The 17,902-nt window shown below is 61.1% G+C and overlaps 1 protein-coding gene across 1 annotated transcript; it reads left to right on the top strand.

Moving 5' to 3' along the window:
- Positions 1-5,073: 5,073 nt before the first annotated feature.
- LOC123626475 (phytanoyl-CoA 2-hydroxylase interacting protein) lies at positions 5,074-12,499 on the top strand. The gene is made up of 4 exons (XM_045535428.1): positions 5,074-5,393; positions 6,552-6,726; positions 8,569-8,686; positions 10,351-12,499. Exons 1-4 carry the CDS (start codon positions 5,229-5,231, stop codon positions 10,883-10,885), a joined length of 993 nt encoding a protein of 330 aa, XP_045391384.1. The 5' UTR covers positions 5,074-5,228; the 3' UTR covers positions 10,886-12,499.
- Positions 12,500-17,902: the final 5,403 nt, after the last annotated feature.

Raw genomic sequence — 17,902 nt, 5'->3', positions numbered from 1 at the left:
AGGGACAGGGTTTTAGTCCCGATGTCTGGCGCTGGCCATAACCACAAGGTCATGTTCCGCATCTTCTCCGGGTGTCAGAGGTGTGTGGGGGCGGGACCTGGTCCTGTGTGGCCGAGGCAGCGCTTAATCCTGCCTCGGTGTCACACACTACACCGCGTTCCCTGGTGCAGGATCTGACCAAACTCGCTCAGGTTCTCACGCCCATGTAAGGCGGGATTGGCTTCTGCTTGCCTTGCATTCCGTGAACTCTTAGCTTTCTGCCGTGTCACCTCCTCTGACCTCCGCTGCCGATGCCCGCAGCCCCGAGTCCTCAGTGAGTGTCCCCTAGGCTCTGCTCACCCCTTCTCCTGCTCTCTGAAGCCTCACCCTGGGCCTGCGCCCTGTCTGTTGCCCTCTCCAAGCCCCACCCCACCCCACCCCTACTTCCACAGCCCGCTCTGTGCTGGCTCTTCCTTCTCTGAGCCCCTGCCCGTGCCCTGCAGTCTAGCTGTGTACTCCTTGCGCTCTGATTGTGCCATCTGAAAGCCACCTTTTCTCCCCTGGAGGACCGCAGGCTCCCTGCAGGCAGACACTGTCAATCGCGATGGGAATGATAACATCTCCGACAGGTGACTGGCACTTCTTAATTGCCAGGCCCAGAGCTGGGTGATTTGCCTAATTATCTCATTTCGTGATGCCAATAGACCTGTGTGATCCCATTTGACAGATAAAGAGACTGAGGTTGAGTCGCTTGTACGAGGTCTCCCAGCTGCAAGGTGATAGAGCAGGAATTCTTACCGCATCTGCCTGGGTACAAGCCCACCGATTTCACTCCTGCATAGACCCTTTGTCACTGTTGTTGCTTCACTCAAACGTCCTTGGGTGTTCTTTATGACGGCCTCCGTGGGGTCCTTGTTTCTTGGTGTCTGCTGCCCACGCGAGAGCAAATATTACAATCTCTGGCCGAGGTGCCTGGGGCTTGGCTTCCTCCGAGCCCAGAAGGTTGGCTGGGATGAGAATGCTCAAAGCTCCCTGTGTCCTCCCACCCCCGCTTTCTTGCCTCGGTGCACCTCTCTATAACCTCTCTCTCCTGCCCCTTTCTCCGGAGACACCGAAGCAGCCAGAGGCTTCTTGCTGGACAAGCAGGGTCCCTGGCACTGCAGGTCTGACAGCTCTTGGCAGAGTTGGTAAGAAAATGGAGCCATGGGCCAGGGAAAGGCCCCCAGGAGAGGATCCAGACCAAAGACAGGGCCCCCCCGGCTCCCACACCCCATCCGGATCCTTCCCCTCCACGGCCCCCTCCCCTTCCCCCAATCAGAATCCTTGTTTGGGGGCTCAAGCCCTCGGCTAAGCTCCACCCCTCTCCCAGCACCCTAAAGTTTGGGGGCTGCATTCAAGTCACAGATTTCCAAGTAGGGGGTGTGTTGGAGGGACTTGTGAGGGCAGCTCGTCCTGGAAGGGTGGGGGACAGGCGGCAGCCGCTGCTGTCTCCAAGGATGTCTGTGTAGCTCCCTGGGAGACCCTGTGCCCTGTCCCCTCCCAGCCCGGAGAGCAGGGACCGAGCTCGCTTGTTATCACCTGACGCTGCGCAGCCACTGATCCCATTGGTGGAGCCAGATTCGGTCTGGCGCTCTCGTTCTCTCTCCTTCTCTGCCTCTCTCTCTCCTCCACGCTGCTTTGATTTCGCTCTTGCCTCTCTTCTTGCGCTGGGCTGGGAACATCGTCTCACCGGGGGCAGCAGCAGCGGCGCCTGCGGAGCCAGACAGGAGCTGCCTGCAGGGCATGGACGCAGCCTCCCTGGCAGCCGGGAGAGGAGCGAGCGCGCGGCGCTGCCTGTGACCCAGGCGTCTGGCCGCGGTCCCCCTGCCTGGGGAGCTTGTCCACACAGAGGTCTCTCCCTTCCCTCCCTGCCAGGTCTTCCTCTGCAGAGCCCGGTGGAGCCAGGTGAGTGCCCTTCCTCCCCCGAACATTCTGCTGTCCATCCTGAGGGGCTAGGAGCTAGGGGCACCGGGGTCCTGCCACTGTCCTGGGTGCCCACCTGGATTTCCAGGCCCGACGACCTTGTCCCCTTTCCCTTGGGCCCTTGGCAAAGGGGTTAACAGCTGGATCCAGTCTCTGGGGCACCACAGTTAGTCACCCCGTGACCATTCTGCTGCAGTCGGCGATGCCAACAGGGACGGCGGGTGGGGGAAGCTTTCCCTCTGGCACACAGTGGCTTTTCTGAACGGGCAAGGGGAAGGGGTGTCAGTGTGTACGGCTGTGTGCACACTCTCGAGGAGACCCGGGGCTCGCTGGGCAGGTGGGTCTGTGTGCACGCAGTGTGCTCATGTGTGGGTTTTGACTGCTGTGAGGCATGTCTAGGAACAGATCTTTCTTGCGCACATGAGGTACATGGTGGGGGGCACTTGTCTGAGTAGCCTGTGGCATGCGTGGGTGGGGGCACCATGAGGCAGTACATTTAGGGGTGGACATGTCACTTGTCATGTGTGTGGGAGTACATGTTGGGGGGGGGTGCATGCAACCGGGGGCTTCTAGGCGGGGGGTGCAACTCCAGAGCAGGGTGGGGTGGGCAGTGGCAAGCTTGGGCAGAAACCCTGGTCTGTGGGCAGAGCTGCGTAGGTGCGCAGACCTGTTGGCATGAACCTTCAGGGCTGGCAGAGCGTGGTCAGAGGCAGCTCCATTCTCAAAGTCTGTGTCTCTGAGCCCGGAGGAGACTCAGGAGAGAATAGCAGAATTCGGGCGGGGGCTGACGTGTGTGCAAATGCACATGTGTGTGCAGGCAGGCGTGTAGGCTGCGTGCCTTCTTGTGGAGGTGGCACGCACGCATGTTGGTGCCTGTGGCTTCCTCTTTTCCCCAAATATGGCTTGGGAGAAGGTGTGCGTGAGCCCGTGGACACGAACACGTCTGGTGTGTGTGGAGGCGACAGCTGTGGAGGGAAAACCGTGGGGCATTCTCAGACTGTGCAAGGTGGCGAGAGGTACCTGAGTGCGTGGGCGGGTGCGCGGGAGCGAGGAGGTCTGCGGCGGTGCGGGGTGCGTGTGGGTGGGCGCGCTCGGCACATGTGTGTGTGCGTGCCTGCCTGTGTGTGGGTGTGTACATGCTTGTCTCGGGGCGGATCCTCTTGGGACTGTGGGTGTTTCTCGGGTGTTGCCTCGACCTGTCCCTCACACCCTGCCCTTCCCCAGGCATCGGGGTGTAGAAAACCGGGGTTCACACCCACCCTAGGTCCACCCCGGCCTTCTCAGTGGCACTCACTGCCGCCCTCCCAAGCTTGGGTGGGGGTGTCATCTCAGCTCTCCCGGAACTGCGGGGAGGAAGGGACGACCGTGGATGGTCGTCACGCAGGTCCTGCAGACCCCAACCCCAAACACAGCTGCCCCGAATTCTGGGGAGACTCTGAGGAGAGGGGGTATCGAGGCAGGACTAGGAGCCTACTCGGGCGGGTGTGGGCTGCGTCACTCGTGGCAGGAGTATGTCTGTTCTCCTGTGCGTGGGAGGGGCACACATGTGTCTCCCTGGGAGCCCGGGAGGTGGTAACACCCCACTGCTCCACACCTGTCCCCGAGAATTACAAACTGGTTTATTATCGTAGGGTTGCTTCTAGACACCCAATCCCATCTGTTTTATTTTGGGGTGGGCCTGGCAGCACCCCCATGCTTAATTTGCCATAAGATTCCCTGTGCACGATGCCACCGGCATTTGGCTCTAGGGTGGGAGACTAAGATGAAACAGGACTTGAGTGACACCCTGGGGCAGGCGAGGGCCAGCACCTTTAGCCTTCAACCTGTACCTGCCACCCAGGCAGCCCACAAGTTAATTTAGAGGTGCCAGGCTCTGGAGCACGCTTAATTGATGGGAGAGTGTGGGCTGGATCTTCTGGAAGCTATAAATAAAGGTACCTGCTTTTGCACGCGCCCCTAGCTCCTAGGCAAGGGGAGGAGGAAAAGAGGGAAGAGAGGAGAGAAGGAGGTGACACTTGGGAAAACTCCAGTGTGCCAGGAGCTGGGCCCGAGGAAGGGAGGGGAAGCATGAGACCAAATGCCCATGGAGAAAGCCCCACCCTCATCTGCCTCCTCCCAGACGCCATCACTCCCCTCCCGCACTCCCTTCTCCATGCCGGAGCTCAGGGGAGCCAGGCCAAAGTCAACTCTTCCTAGGTGAAGCACAATTGAGCGTGATGTTGGTGTGGTCCTTTCACACCTGGAACAGCACCAGACAGAAGGGTAGAACCAGAGGAGCAGGACAGGGAGGGGAGGGAAAATGCAACTGCTTGAAAGGAAAGAGGGAATGGAAGGAGGACAGAGTGAAAACATGCCACACATGTGCCCTCCCCCCACCCCCGCCACGCGAGGACATGACCTTGGCTTAACGATACAGAGCTCTGGAGTTCAAATGGTTTGCTACTGCGTGGCCCTGGGCAGGTTAGTACCCCCTCACCTCAGTTGCCTCATCTGTAAAATGGGAATAATAATAGCACGTCCCCACTGTGAGGCTCGCAGGAGACGTTTGTGAAGCTGTTAGCACACGCTCAGCCCCCAGTAGATGTCGGTGTTAAAACTAATTGTAGAAAGGAGTGAAGACAGGATCAGCCGTAGGGGAGATCGTGATTGCCAAAAACGTTCTGGGTGGAAAGAGCTTGGAGTGGGCTGTGGCCGGTGCTCCCACTCCCAGCGTTCATGGGGCCGTGTGCACCTAGGTGGCACTTGTCCTCCAGCCCTGGCAGTGCTGGCCCTTGCTGAGCCACCCCCGGAGGGGAGAGGGGCCCCAGTTTGAGGGCCCTGGCACCTGTGGCCTTGGCTGCCACTGCCCAAGCCTGGCACCTTGGGTCCTCGGCAGGTGCTTCCTGCCTGTCCTCCGCCCTCCCCGTCTCTCCACCCCCAACCCCTTCTCTTTTCACGCCTGCTGGCTGAGGGCCCCCGCCCTCCTCGGCTCCATCTGCTGCAAATCTGTCCCCGCCCGGCGTTTGCCGTGTTCCCACTGCCTCTGCCACCTGTCAGGTGCCGTCTGCCCTGCAGACCCCTCCGAGGGGAGCGGAGAGCCCCCTGGGGCACCCGTCCCACCTTTGGTCCTCCCCATCCCGGCCTTCCCCATGCAGTCTTTTCCATCAGCTCTCTGAGCAGTCGCAATCCCCGGGTCCTCACAGGGGATACTGGGAGGAGGACATTCCAGAAAGCTCTGTGGGGGGTGAGGGTGGAGCTAATTCTTCCCCTCCCCCGTCAGTCCCCACAGGAGCCAAACCAGAGGGAGCATGGAGCTGCTGTCCACCCCCCACAGCATCGAGATCAACAACATCACCTGCGACTCCTTCCGCATCTCCTGGGCCATGGAGGACAGTGACCTGGAGAGGGTCACCCATTACTTCATTGACCTCAACAAGAAGGAGAACAAGAACTCCAACAAGTTCAAGCACCGGGTGAGTAGAAGGACCCCTACCTGGACACTTCTCCCCAACACCTGTCCTTGAAGGAGGCAGGAGAGTGGCATGCCTGGAAGTGGTGGTGTGGAGCCAGAGCCTGGTTAACATCCAAGCTCTTCTTGCTGTGTTATCTTGGGAAAGTTACTTGACCTCTCTGAGCCTGCGTTCCTTGCCTGGTGATAATGCCAACCTCACAGGGTTGTTGAGAGGATCCGATGAGTAATGTTTGCATGGTGCTTGGCACGGGGCCCAGCACAGAGGGAGTGCTGCTATCAGCGCCACGACTGGGACTTCAGACAGGGGCAGAGAGCCCGGGCGGGGTGGGGCCGCAGGCGTCACACGTGGGGGTGACGTCTCAGGTCCCGACAAAGCCCCACTCGGGGAGCAGCCTTGTTGGCTGGGTGGGCAGCACGGGCTTCGGGCAGGGGTGGGGCCCCTTTGCGGGGTGCTCAGCGCTCCCCTCGCCCGCTGTTGGCTTGGTTTGGAGAAGGAACGTGAGAGAGTCCTGGGCGGGTCTGTCCTCTCCCGGGGTGAAAAGCCGGGGTGGGGGCTGGCAGGAGGAGACCTCCCATCCTTGCAGGCTGGCAGAGGCAGGGGAGAGTGAGGCGGGCAGGAGCCGGCGCCCAGGACAACAGGACCGGTGCGGGTTACTCACCCTCTCGCTCTGGAACCGGCTCTCCCAATCTGGGTGTCTTTTGGCAGGCCAGTTGCCACGGTGACGTGAATGTTCAACACCACCCCCTTAACCCTCCCCCCCAAAGAATAAGGCATATTTTTCCTTCCTCCCTGGCTTCTCAGCATTTGCCGTTGCCGTGGAGACGGCACTGCAGTGTGCAGAGCTCTCGAAGTCTCCCTCAAAAACAGAGGCCTTGCCGCCCTCAACTTTGGGGGCCTTCTCCCCCGGGGCCTTTTCCTTCAGCTCCCAGGAGAACGGGGTGTCAGCGGGGCATAAGGAGGGGAGAGGCTGGGAGGGTCTCTGTGGCCTTCCCGGTGGCCACTGCTGGCTTCTGCAGGAAAATGGTGGCCAGGACATGGAGCCATCGGATCCCTGAGACTCTGGCCCTGCTCGGGGGGGAACATCTGGGGAGTGGGGATGCTAGTGGGTGCCAAGATTGGGTTTGACTCCTGGCCGTCCGTCTCTGCCCTGTTTCTCAGGATGTCCCCACCAAGCTTGTGGCCAAGGCGGTGCCGCTGCCCATGACGGTGAGAGGCCACTGGTTCCTGAGCCCCCGCACAGAGTACAGCGTGGCCGTGCAGACCGCCGTGAAGCAGAGCGACGGCGAGTACCTGGTGTCCGGTTGGAGCGAGACGGTCGAGTTCTGCACTGGGGGTGAGCCCTGGGGTCACGTCTCTGTCCTGCGGCTTTGGCACACCTGGCTTAGGCGTGGTCAAGACAGGGGCTTCATCTTACTCCAGCAAACACTTACGAGCTCCTGCTATACACTGGGCAGTAAGCTCAGGCCACGTGGGTGGCGGGTGGCGGGGACCCCTGCGGACGAGACCTTCTCTCTTCTCACGTCAGAGGCAGACGTGAGCACTACTGATCGCTCGGGCAAGACCGTTTCCGTAAAGGGATGAAGTTACTTGCCTGGCTTGGTACAAACATCTTGTTTTAAGACCATGGTAAAATATGCATAACATGAAATTTACCCTCTTGACCCCTTTTAAATGTACAGGTCAGTAGTGTTAAGTAGATTCACATTGCTGAGCAACCAAACTCCAGAACTTTTCCATCTTGGAAAACTGAAACTCTAACCCACTAAACAACCATTTCCCATTTCCTCTGGCAACCCACATTCTACTTTCTGTCTCCATGGGTTTGACTCCTCTAGGGACCACACATCAGTGGAATCATACAGTGCTTGTCCTTTTGCGACTGGCTTGTTTCACGTAGCGCGATGTCCTCGTGGATCGGCCGTGTTGTAGCATGTGTCAGAATTCCCTTCCTTTTCAAGGCTGGATAGTATTCCATTGCATGCACAGACCACATTTTGGGACAATCACGTTTTGCTTGTTCTGAGCCTCCCCTGAATCAGGGAAAATGGTCCCCCTTCAATGGCCCTGCAAACTCTCTTAGTAGAACGTAACCTGCAGACTCCAGCACGAACGGACAAACAAACACCAGGCTTATGTGTGCTTGGTCGCCGATGACCCAGGATCTACCCCACAAGATTCCATTCTTTTGGTGTCCACGGGGAGAACTGCTCCAGATCTCTCTGTCACAAGGAAGGGGCAGGGAACATTCTTAGCCCCAGGCCTCCGAGGCTGCTGGTTTCATCCTCTGCCAAGGTCTATGCCCCAAATCTCCTTGAGCTGCTGTTGTCTTTAGAGTGATGCTTTTTTTCCTGGTTCTACTACAAAACCCCACTGTCTGGGGGCATTCCTGCTCCTTGCGGGGAAAGCTTCTTGTTTACCCCCCAAGACCTCCACACGTAGTGGGCATTTAATTCAAACCGGGGAGCTGGGGACAGCTGCCATCCAGTGCACACTCCTCTTGCCAATCCAAGCGCTCCGGCCAGGGCTGCATCAGCAAGGACGGAAGGGCACCTTTTTCTAATTTGTATCAAGGTCCTGTACAGCTGGCAGCAGCCCTGACTGGGCCCCAGGGATTCAGTTTTATTATCCTGTGTCCAGCCTTCTACCCTGTTTCTCCCGAGATGCCCAAGCAGAGGGCCATTGCCCCAGGCCCAGGTGCTCCTAGATTCTTCGACCACCCACCTGTAATTACAACTGGCTTCCAGGTGGGGCTGTGGGCAGCCTCCTATCTGCTGGACTTGAGGGGCTCTCCCAATAGGACCTCACATTCTACCCTCTTGAGTCCTTCCTTTGCCAGCTTGTCCTCTTTGCACATGAGGGTGGCCTGGGATGACAGTCCCTGGGGCCGGGAGTGATGACTGGGCAGCCTCCTGCCCTTTCCTGATCTGGAGAGCCCTGAGCAATGAGGGTGCGGAGGTGACAAGGACAGGCAGCGTGCCGCTGTCCCTGTTCCCAGCAGAGGCTAGTTAGCCTGTTCCCATTAGAGTCCAAGGTTCCTCGACTTGTCTCCTTGCTGCTCCGGCCTCAGACAGAGGTTGGCCGGACGTGCACAGTGGGGGTGGGAGTGGGGGGACAGGAGGCGGTTGTGATCACTCAGCTGGCCCTCGCTCACCTCCCCCCACCTGGGCTCTTGCAGATTATGCCAAAGAGCACCTGGCCCAGCTGCAGGAGAAGGCCGAGCAGATTGCTGGCCGCATGCTTCGCTTCTCTGTCTTCTACCGCAACCACCACAAGGAGTACTTCCAGCACGCCAGGTACGGCGGGGCCCAGGCTGCCCACCAGGCCTCCCCTCCCTGCCCCAGCCCCTCCTGCTCCTGCCCTGGCTGTCTGAGGCCACCCTGGCATTTACCAGGCCCTCCTCCGGGCTCCCTGTGCCCTCACGTTACCAGGCTGGCTCTGAGGTGACCGCTACTTTGGAATTAGGTGTAGGGGAGCTCAGGGCTCTGGGGACGGGGGCCTTCTGGCACAGCACTGTGCTAATAAGCCTGAGTGAGCGAGACTCGGGGTTTGATGCTCCTCTGGGCCCGTTCCTTTCACAGGGGTCTGCCACCACTGGTCAGCTGTCTCTCCAGCCCAGGCCCTGGGCCGGAAGGGCAGGTGGCAAATAGAGCAGGATATGAGAGGGCTCTGGGCACCAAGGGCTCTAGGCAGCTTCCAGCTTGGTGGCTTCAAACTGGGTGCGGAGGAGCCTGGCTCCAGGGGCACCTCGGGGAGCCCCTTAAATGCTGCCGAGGGCTGCGGGATCAGAGGATGGAGCTTGGTGGGCCCCACCCCATCATCCGGCCACGGCAGCCGCAATGCTATTTGCCTGTGCCCTGCCTATGTATAATTTTCTTGGGGGGAAAAAACAGGGGGGTTCTGCAGTCCAAAAACGTTTGAAATTTGGTGATCTGATCCAACAACCCCCGCCATACGGATGAGGAACCTGAGGCCCAGAGAGAAAGTGGGTTGTCCAGTCGAGCCAGCGAGTCACTTGTCACTCAGGACAGCCAGGACCAGGCAAGAGCGAGGCGGCCCAAGGGGGTGTCTACCCTCCCCCATGCCTGCTGACACTGCTCCAAGTCCGTGTCCTTTTGAAGCTGAGCCAGGGCGAGCCGCTGCTCTGACTGTCTTTATCCTCACGGTTGGCTGGGCTGGGGCATTTCGACCCTACCCCAGGGCAGTGAGGACCTTGGGGGTCTTCTGTGTTGGCATTAAAGAAGAGACACAGTGGCCCAGCTGGGGCTCCGTCACCAGTGAGAAAGAGGGAGGTGGGGAGCACCCATGTGTGCCAGGTGCCGTGCTTGGTGCCAGGACATAAAGACAAAGGCACAGTCTACCCTTTTGAGAACCTCAGAGTCAGGTCAGGGAGACAGTGTGGAAAGATTTGATGTGATGAGTGTGCATAATTGTTGAGCAAAACAGCATCCTGCACATGGTAGGCGGCCAAATATTTGTCAAAGGCAAGTGCCTGCTGTTCCCTGGAGGTTTTAGAGAGTGGCGGACACTAGTGCTGGGACTTGAAGGACGATTAGGAGTTTGCCAAGCCAGGCGGGGAAGGGTGGGCAGGGCCGTCAGTCCAGGCAGAGGGAGGAGCGCCGAGGAGGGAGAGCGTGGAGGGTGGGGTGGTGGGAGGTGGGCAGTGACAAGGAAGCCAGAAAGACCAGACTGCGAGGGGCCTTGCTTTTCATGAAAGCTCATCAAAGGGTTTCAAGCTGGGGAGTGACAGGTTCAGATCCTTCCCTGCAAAGGAGTGGGCTGGATGAGTGCTCCCCCGGGCCCTCCCTGCTCTTGTGTTCTGGAATGCTCTACTTGCGACTAGTGGGGGTGGCTGGGGGAGGGCTGGGAGCTGGGCTCGCCCTCTCCCTTCTGGACCCCGTGCAGCCCCCAAGCCTGAGCCCGGCTAACCTGCAGCATCTGCTCTCCCCCGGGCTGGCAGGACCCATTGCGGGAACATGCTCCAGCCCTACCTGAAGGACAACAGCGGCAGCCACGGCTCCCCCACGAGCGGCATGCTCCACGGGGTCTTCTTCAGCTGCAACACGGAGTTCAACACGGGCCAGCCCCCGCAGGACTCCCCCTACGGCCGCTGGCGCTTCCAGATCCCGGCCCAGCGCCTCTTCAACCCCAGCACCAACCTGTACTTCGCAGACTTCTACTGCATGTACACGGCCTACCACTACGCCATCCTGGTGCTGGCGCCCAAGGGCTCCCTGGGGGACCGCTTCTGCCGCGACCGCCTGCCCCTCCTGGACATTGCCTGCAACAAGTTCCTGACCTGCAGCGTGGAGGACGGGGAGCTGATCTTCCGCCACGCCCAGGACCTCATCCTGGAGATCATCTACACTGAGCCCGTCGACCTGTCCCTGGGCACCCTGGGGGAGATCAGCGGGCACCAGCTCATGAGCCTGTCCACCGCCGACGCCAAGAAGGACCCCAGCTGCAAGACCTGCAACATCAGCGTGGGCCGCTAGGGACTCCCAGGGAGCTGGGGGGCCAGGGAGAGATGACGGGAAGATGGAGGGGCGTGGCCCAGGTTCGGGGAGCTGGCTTTCTCTCCCCTGCACCCCTGCTCCCTCCGCTTGGCCCGGCCACCCTCCCCCCGCCCCTTGGCACTGGAGGCAACAGATGGTGGTCCTCTTGGTAAGTGTGGCCCCCCCCCAGGCCTGGTGGACTTGGAAAGGCTGCTCAGCCTCAGTAGGTTGGTGGGTGGGTTGGATCCCTGGAGAACCTCCCCTTCCCTTTGGTCTCCCTGTCCTGCTGTTCTTTGTGTCCCCCAGGCCCTGTCTCCCAGAGGCCTGTCCCCTCTCCCAGGGAGCCTCACGGGGCTGGAGCCCCGTGCAGCTTGGCTGCCTCCAGAGGACACGCGGAGAGCTGTGGGGCGCCCTTCCTCAGCCCCAGCCACCCCACTCAGGGCCGACCACAGAATGCCCCTCCCCACCGAGCTGGGCCTCGGGGCCTCCCACCGCAGGCCCAGACCCCTGCTCCTATACATAGTCTCCTGCACCGCCGTGACGCCCTGGCTTCCCCTGGCCCCAGAGAACCCTCTTCCTGCATGGGGGAGCTGTCCCTCCCTTTCTCCACCTGCCCACTGGGGACGCTCCTCCTGCTCTCTAGAAAGGGACCCTCTGTTTTCTTTGGCTTTGGGGGCTTCGGGCTGCTGGGATATTTCCGTCCTTCTACCTGGAGGTGACATGTGCCCCAGCACACCTTCTCTTTGCTCAGAGCGCTGGGGTCTGGGACAGCAGCCTCTGGAGTTGAGGAGGGGGAAGGAGTCCCCTGAGACCCAGAGGCACCCCTGCCTCAGCCGGGAGTGGGCTACCTCGTGCCCTGACGGGGCCTGGCATGGAACCGAGGGCTTTTCCCGCAGAGCCCTGGCACCCCGCCTGGCTGTGCGCTTTGCTCGCTCGCTCTGCCACGGGGCAGTGACTGTACTGTGCCTGTGCATGACCCGGACTGTGGATCCCCTGCCACTCGTCCTCCCGCCCCCCGCACCGCTGGCGCCATCTGCTCTCCTGGCCACCCCAGGGGCTGAGAGCCCCTCCCCAGGGGAGTTCTTGGGGAAGTCGCTCCTGGGCCTCCCTGCATTTTCCTGCAGTTGTGCGGGGCGGGGGTGGCGAGGCCGGACGCCCTGAGCGAGCAGAGCAGGGGGAGAGCCCAGGGGAGGAGCTGAGGGAGGCAGCAAGCTGCTTGGGGGCTGACGGAGAACAGCCCCCACGGTGACTTCCTCAGAGGTGACAGAGACCACAGACATGCAGCTGGGCTTCCGTGATGAAGGACAGAAGCGGCTGGCAGGCCAACAGGGCCACGCCTTGGCGAGGGGCAGGTGGACAGCTGGTGGCCTCCCTGCAGCGGGGAGTGGCATGGGTGGCTGCCTCAGTGGGGTGGCGCAGGCTCTGGGAGACGTGTGGAGGAGAGAACACGGGCCCCAGGCCCTTCCCCCTGTGCCGACAGCATTGCCGTGGGGGTGGCCCACCGCCCTCCCTGGCCCCCGCGTCCTCCCCGGGCTGGGGGCTCACCCGCCTGTGCTGTGCTTGCGATGTGTGTCAATAAACCACCACGGCCTGAGGGCCCCGCCTGACCCAGTCCCTTCGGGCCGCTATGACAAAATCCTGTGGCCTGAGTGGCTCGTGCACGACAGGCGTTTGTCTCTCACAGTTCCAGAGACGGAACCAAGAACAAGGCGCTGGCGGATTCAGTGTCCGGCAAGGGCTTGCTGCCCGGGTCATAGTCGGCCGTCTGTTCACTGTGTCCTCACACGGTAGAAGGGGCGAACACACTTCCTCGGGCTCCTTTTACAAGAGCACTAATCCCACTCGTGTGACCCAAACACCTTCCAAAGGCCCCGCCTCCTAACTCTAGCATTTTGGGGACTTACGATTTCAACGTATGAATTTGGGGGAGACACGCATTCAGATCATGGCGCTGCCTCTCTCTGGGCCCTGGGAGGGGTGGGGTGGGTGAGCTGCACAATCCACAGAGGAGCTCAAATGGGGAGGCCCCCGGGACAGGCCACCTAGAATCGCTTCAAGGGAACACCCATGTCCCACTGTGGGAGCCCAGCCTCAGGGTGCAAAGTCCCATCTCCAGCGTGGAAGGGACTTCAGAGTCCTTTTGTTCCACCCAGCGCTTCCCCTGTGGGGAAACTGAGGCTCCTAGAGGAGGACCTGCAGCCATCTGGAGCCCTTCCCGCTGTAGCAGCTTGTCACTGCTTGGCCCCAGACGCCGTGGAATTTCCCTCTCCGAGAGCCCGCGCGTGCCCGCCCCCAGCAGGGCTGCCGCGTGCAGAGCTGAGTCAGCTCTGTGCCTGCTGTTCCGGACACACTGCCAGGGTCCTCTCTGGAGGAGGAAAGCTCCAGAAAAGTCAGAGGCATCTCACCAACACCGCCTGACTCCGGGCCACACTAACGCGCGTCATGCAGAGCTTGGGCACAGCCTCTCTGGGAGAGAAGCAAAGCTGAGGGCGGACGAGCGCCTGCTGCTACACGCCAGGCACCTACCTGGGGCTGGTGGCGGCTCCTGTGGCCTTCCCGATGGCCCTGGGCAGTCTTAGTCCCACTTAATGGATGAAGACACTGAGGCACAAAGAAGGCCACTCACGTCTCACAGCCAGTAGGCAACTGTGCCCAGGATTCGATTCAGGAACTGGAATCTTCCCATTTTCCCGCCCTGGGCCCGTCTCCCCTAGCGTGTGCCAGGGGCCACCTGGGGCAGTAAGACCCTCCCAGGGACTTCCTCCAGGTTACTTCCGGCTACCCAAGGCCCTGCCTAGTTCCAGAGTAACGCCAGGGGGGGCTGCGGAGTCACAAACGCCATGGAGGCTTGATTTAAAGGAGTAGTGGGCAGCGCTTGGAAGATGGGGAGCGACTCGGGGTCCACCCTCCTGCCTCCCCCACGCCCAGCTGAGAGATTGCCTGAGTCCTCCAGAGGGGCAGGCTTCAGTCTTCCTTTTGAGAACCCTTCTGGGTTTCTTGGGGGCAGAGATTGGCTCCCAGAGCCCTTGTAGGGGGACAAAGGCAGTGAATGGGGGTGGGGAGGGGAGGCGCCCCATGTGGATTCCTCCAGAGAGCCGGAGGCTTCTCCTTGCTCTGTCCAGATGGCCAGTCCCTGGCACGCGGCCAGCCCGGGCTGCTCCAAGCACCGGTCAGATGGAGCTGGGTCAGGGTGTCCGCCAGCGTCCACTCTGGGGTCCTTTCTGGCCTGGGGTCTAATCTGACCTGGCGGAGGGAGAGAGTCCACATGAGTGCGTGCGTGCACACACACACACACACACCCTCCCTGCACTGGATCTGGAGGACAGCCTAGGAGGCCACAGAGAGCTCCAAGGTGGGGGACAACCCTGAACCGTAGCTGCCACTGTCCGACTCAGCGTCCCTGAGTTGGCTCTGTCTGTAGTCCAGGCGGAGAGGGAAGATGAGGCAGTGGCCACAAAGGTTCTAGGCAGGGTGTTCCGCTGTGCAGGCACACACACACACACACACACACACACACACACGATGGCACACACTTGCACCCCACCCCCAACACACACATGCTCCTCTGCCCGGGCACCCACCCGCACCTCCCTGCCCAGCCCATTCCTCCTGGGCCAGGATCTTTCCCTTGAATCCTGGGCAGATGAGAGCCCCCTGCCCTCCACAACACGGTGGGAGGAGAGGAGCCCCCCCGGCCTTGTTATTTGTTTTCAAGTTAGGAAAAGATGTAGCTGGGGTCCCAAGGAAAGGGACCAGGAGGGACCATTCCCCGAAATGGAAGGAGGCCTTCAGGAAGCGGAGCTGAGGTGATTGGCCATAAAACAGCTTGGCCACAGCATCTGGAGGAGATTGGAACCAGATGTTCGCGGGGTGGGGGAGGGGAATGGGGGAAGGGCAGGGCCGGGGCAGGAGACCAGCAGCCTGGGGCTGGGCTGCCGGGGGCTGGGCTGGGGGAGCAGCACTCATGGTTCCCTGGGGAAAACATCTGGCTGCCTTCTCCCCAACTCTCCAAGTCAGGCACTACTATTTTTGCAAACTGGAGCAGCAAATCTTTTCACAGATTTTAGAATCAGCCTTGTGCGCAGGGACAGTCAAGTACAGGGTGTGACTTGGGAGGTGCCCAGGAAGGCGACCAGCTCGCCAGGAATTATGTCCCCTGCTGCCCCGCAAGCCCCTCCTTGCTGTAGGTAAGTGTCGCCCCCTCTGGCAGGCGCAGGTCTGCGCTAAGCTCCTAATGCCTGCCCGGGAACTAATGTGCCCAGAAGTTTCCTTTTAGCGCAGGGACAGAGCAGTCCAGGAACTAGAACATCGTCTGGGAGAGGAGGGGGCAGCAGGCCCACTTATGGAGAGCCGTCTACAGGCTCTTTTCAAAGGTCATCTCACTCCTTCTTCACAACCTCGTAAGGTGTTATCATCATCCCAGGTTTCTAGATGAAGACACTGAGGTTCAGAGAGGTGAAGTGACTCATTCAGGGCCACACAGCCACCATCACGTGGTAGAGCTAGTGTTCAAAATGGGCTTTGTCAGCCCTCAGGCTTGGGGCCTTTTTACTACTGAGAAGGCCGTGGGGTGGGGCAGGGGCGGGGAAAAGCCAGGCTCCCAACTTCACCGACCTCACAGTCGCGCCAGCGGTGGGCCCTGGAAGCCCCACACCTCTGCAGAGGGTCCCAGCTGCTTCAGTGTCCTGCCCCCCAGGCTCCGGCTGCTTTGGAGACTGGACATTGGATTTTCATGTCTAACTCCGGCCATGGCAGGAAGGGTGCTGGGGACAGGGGATAGGTTTGGGGAGGGGGCAGGTGGCCGCGGTCACAGAGCCAAGCACGGCAGAGCCATGTCTCCTTCCTGCCAGGCTCGTGTGGTGCCCCCTCGGCCGGGTCAGGCAGCTCCATCCTGGCTCTCCCAATGCTCGTCAGGTGCTCAGGATCCAGGGGGCCCAGGGGACCTCGGGGACTTTGGCACAGTTGGAGAAGCAGGTGTGCCGTCCTCTGCCATGGGATCACCTGAGCAGAGGGGCAGCCACACTGGAGTTGCCCGTCTAGAACCCTGAAGGGGAGGGCGGGCTGGGCCCAGAGAACACAGCAGCTTCCTGGGCTGTCAAATTCGTCTCAGTGGCCTTCAAGCAGGTCCCGTGCAGCCCCCACCACCCCGGGAGGCAGACCCCTGCTCCTCCCCCACCCACCATCCTTTCTTCCTCAGGCCCTCTCTGGCCCCTGTCCTCAAAATGTTCCTCCTCCTCCTTCCCCTCCCCCTCCCCCTCCTCCTCTTCCTCTCTGTCCTGCCCATCCCCTGCTGGGGCCAACGGCAAGCACCTGCACATGGACATCTGCGAATCCAGACGGGCCGTGGCCCTGCCTCTCGGCTGACCAGGACAGCGAACCCCACCCTGCCGTGTGGAACTGCCCGGTGGTCTTTGGGATTTGCATCCACGCCACAGGGTGGTTTGGGAGCTCACACCGTGGCGGTGGCTCTGGCCCTGGCACCAAAGCTCCTGCCCTGCTTCGTTCTGGGCGTGGGTCTCCAGGACACTCTGTGCCTTTCACTATCACTGGCACCGGGCTTCCCCGGCCGGGCTCAGCCTGGCCCGGAGGGGCTCTGCTGCCTGAGATGTGCCCTGGGCAGGCTGGGCAGGCCGGCCGGCACGGGGGCCCTGGGGTGTCAGTGGGGTCCGCATCTCTCTGGGTGATGGAGCCTTGGGACGTGTGCCCGGCTGGCTGCACGGCTCGATCCGCTCCATCCGGAGCCTGCCTCTGTCTGTGGGTTGCTGTTCATAAGGACCCTGTTAGGGGTAGGGGACCAGGTATGTCTCTGTGGGCTGGAGCCCCTCAGTCTGGACGGAGTTATGACCCTGGATCCTTTGGACACTTGGCTTGTGAGCGGGGGTTGTTGTCCTTTGAGCTTTGGAAGAACCTGGAGGGCTGAGGACAAAGCAGCAGGGAGGGCTGGCGGGCCGTCACATCCTGGGACATCACTGGCGCAGTCAACAGTGACCCCTCTGGGCGTCTCCTGCTCTTGCAGGGCTCCAGGGCCACACGTGTGCTCAGCCCGGAGGAGAGAGCAGCAGCCTGGCGGGGACAGTGTCCTCCCTGGGAGAAGAGGGCCCTGCAAGCACATCGGGGAAGCAGCAGCGGGTCTGGCTTCTGCTACTGCTTTCCGCTTAAGGGCCGATATGGGGTCGACCAGGCCGCACTCCCTGGGGGTGGGCCCCAAGGGTCCAGACAGCAACTGGCACAGAATTGGTCCCTGCAGCAGGGAGAAGCCAGGAAAAGACATGCAGTCTACTGAGGGCCCTGCTCTCTCCGGCATCTGGGAGTGGCCAGCGCAGGCACGGGAGCAGGTCCCCTCTGGGCTTTCCTCCCCTGTGAGATCCATGCAGGGAAAGGGGAGGGAGCGCCTCCTGGGAAGGGAAGGACAGGGATGTGGCATCTTTCCTCCTGGCCTCTGGGAGGCACAGGTCTGGGCCTCACTGCTGGCTGCGGAGAGGGGGCAATGGCAGGGAGGAGGAGGGGACAAGACACAGCCTTGGGTTGCCTGGGAGGAGAGGCCAGAGCTGGAATGTTTGCTCAGCGGCTGCTGCGCTCTGGCTCTAGTCTGCAGGAGGAGACCCGGGGGCAGGCGCTCAGCATCTGACCTCGGGGAAGGCAGGCAGGGGGGCCAACGAGGGGACTGGCCTAGCCGATGCGGCCTTTTTGGCTCCTGCGTGCTCCCCTAGCTGGACACCCTTGCAGCCCACGTGCCTTCCCCAGATGCAGCCAGAAAACCCAGGTGGACAGATACACCTCGAACCCCTTTTACACGCCTCCTCCCTCCCCACCAAAGAGGCTCTTCATAGAATGTTCTACCCTTCCCCCTGCGCGGGAGGGCCAGGAGCGGTGTGTGATGGGCGCCTGTGAGCGTGTGTGCGCCTGAGTGTGAAATCACACCCTCGGGGGGCCTGGAGTCACGGGAGAGAGGGCGGCCAGTGAGGCCAGGTGTCCTGGCGGCCTCAGAAACACAGCGAGCTGCACATCTGGAACGAG

The sequence above is a fragment of the Lemur catta genome, chromosome 22 (assembly GCF_020740605.2).
Source record: "Lemur catta isolate mLemCat1 chromosome 22, mLemCat1.pri, whole genome shotgun sequence".
NCBI classification, from domain to species: Eukaryota; Metazoa; Chordata; class Mammalia; order Primates; family Lemuridae; genus Lemur; species Lemur catta.
This window is presented reverse-complemented; position numbering and strand designations above follow the sequence as displayed.

Coding starts and splice junctions, on each gene's coding strand:
- LOC123626475 (XM_045535428.1), top strand. CDS start 5,229: ATGGAGCTGCTGTCCACCCCCCACAGCATCGAGATCAACAACATCACC. Junction 5,394..6,551: donor CCAACAAGTTCAAGCACCGG/GTGAGTAGAAGG, acceptor CCTGTTTCTCAG/GATGTCCCCACCAAGCTTGT. Junction 8,687..10,350: donor GAGTACTTCCAGCACGCCAG/GTACGGCGGGGC, acceptor CCGGGCTGGCAG/GACCCATTGCGGGAACATGC.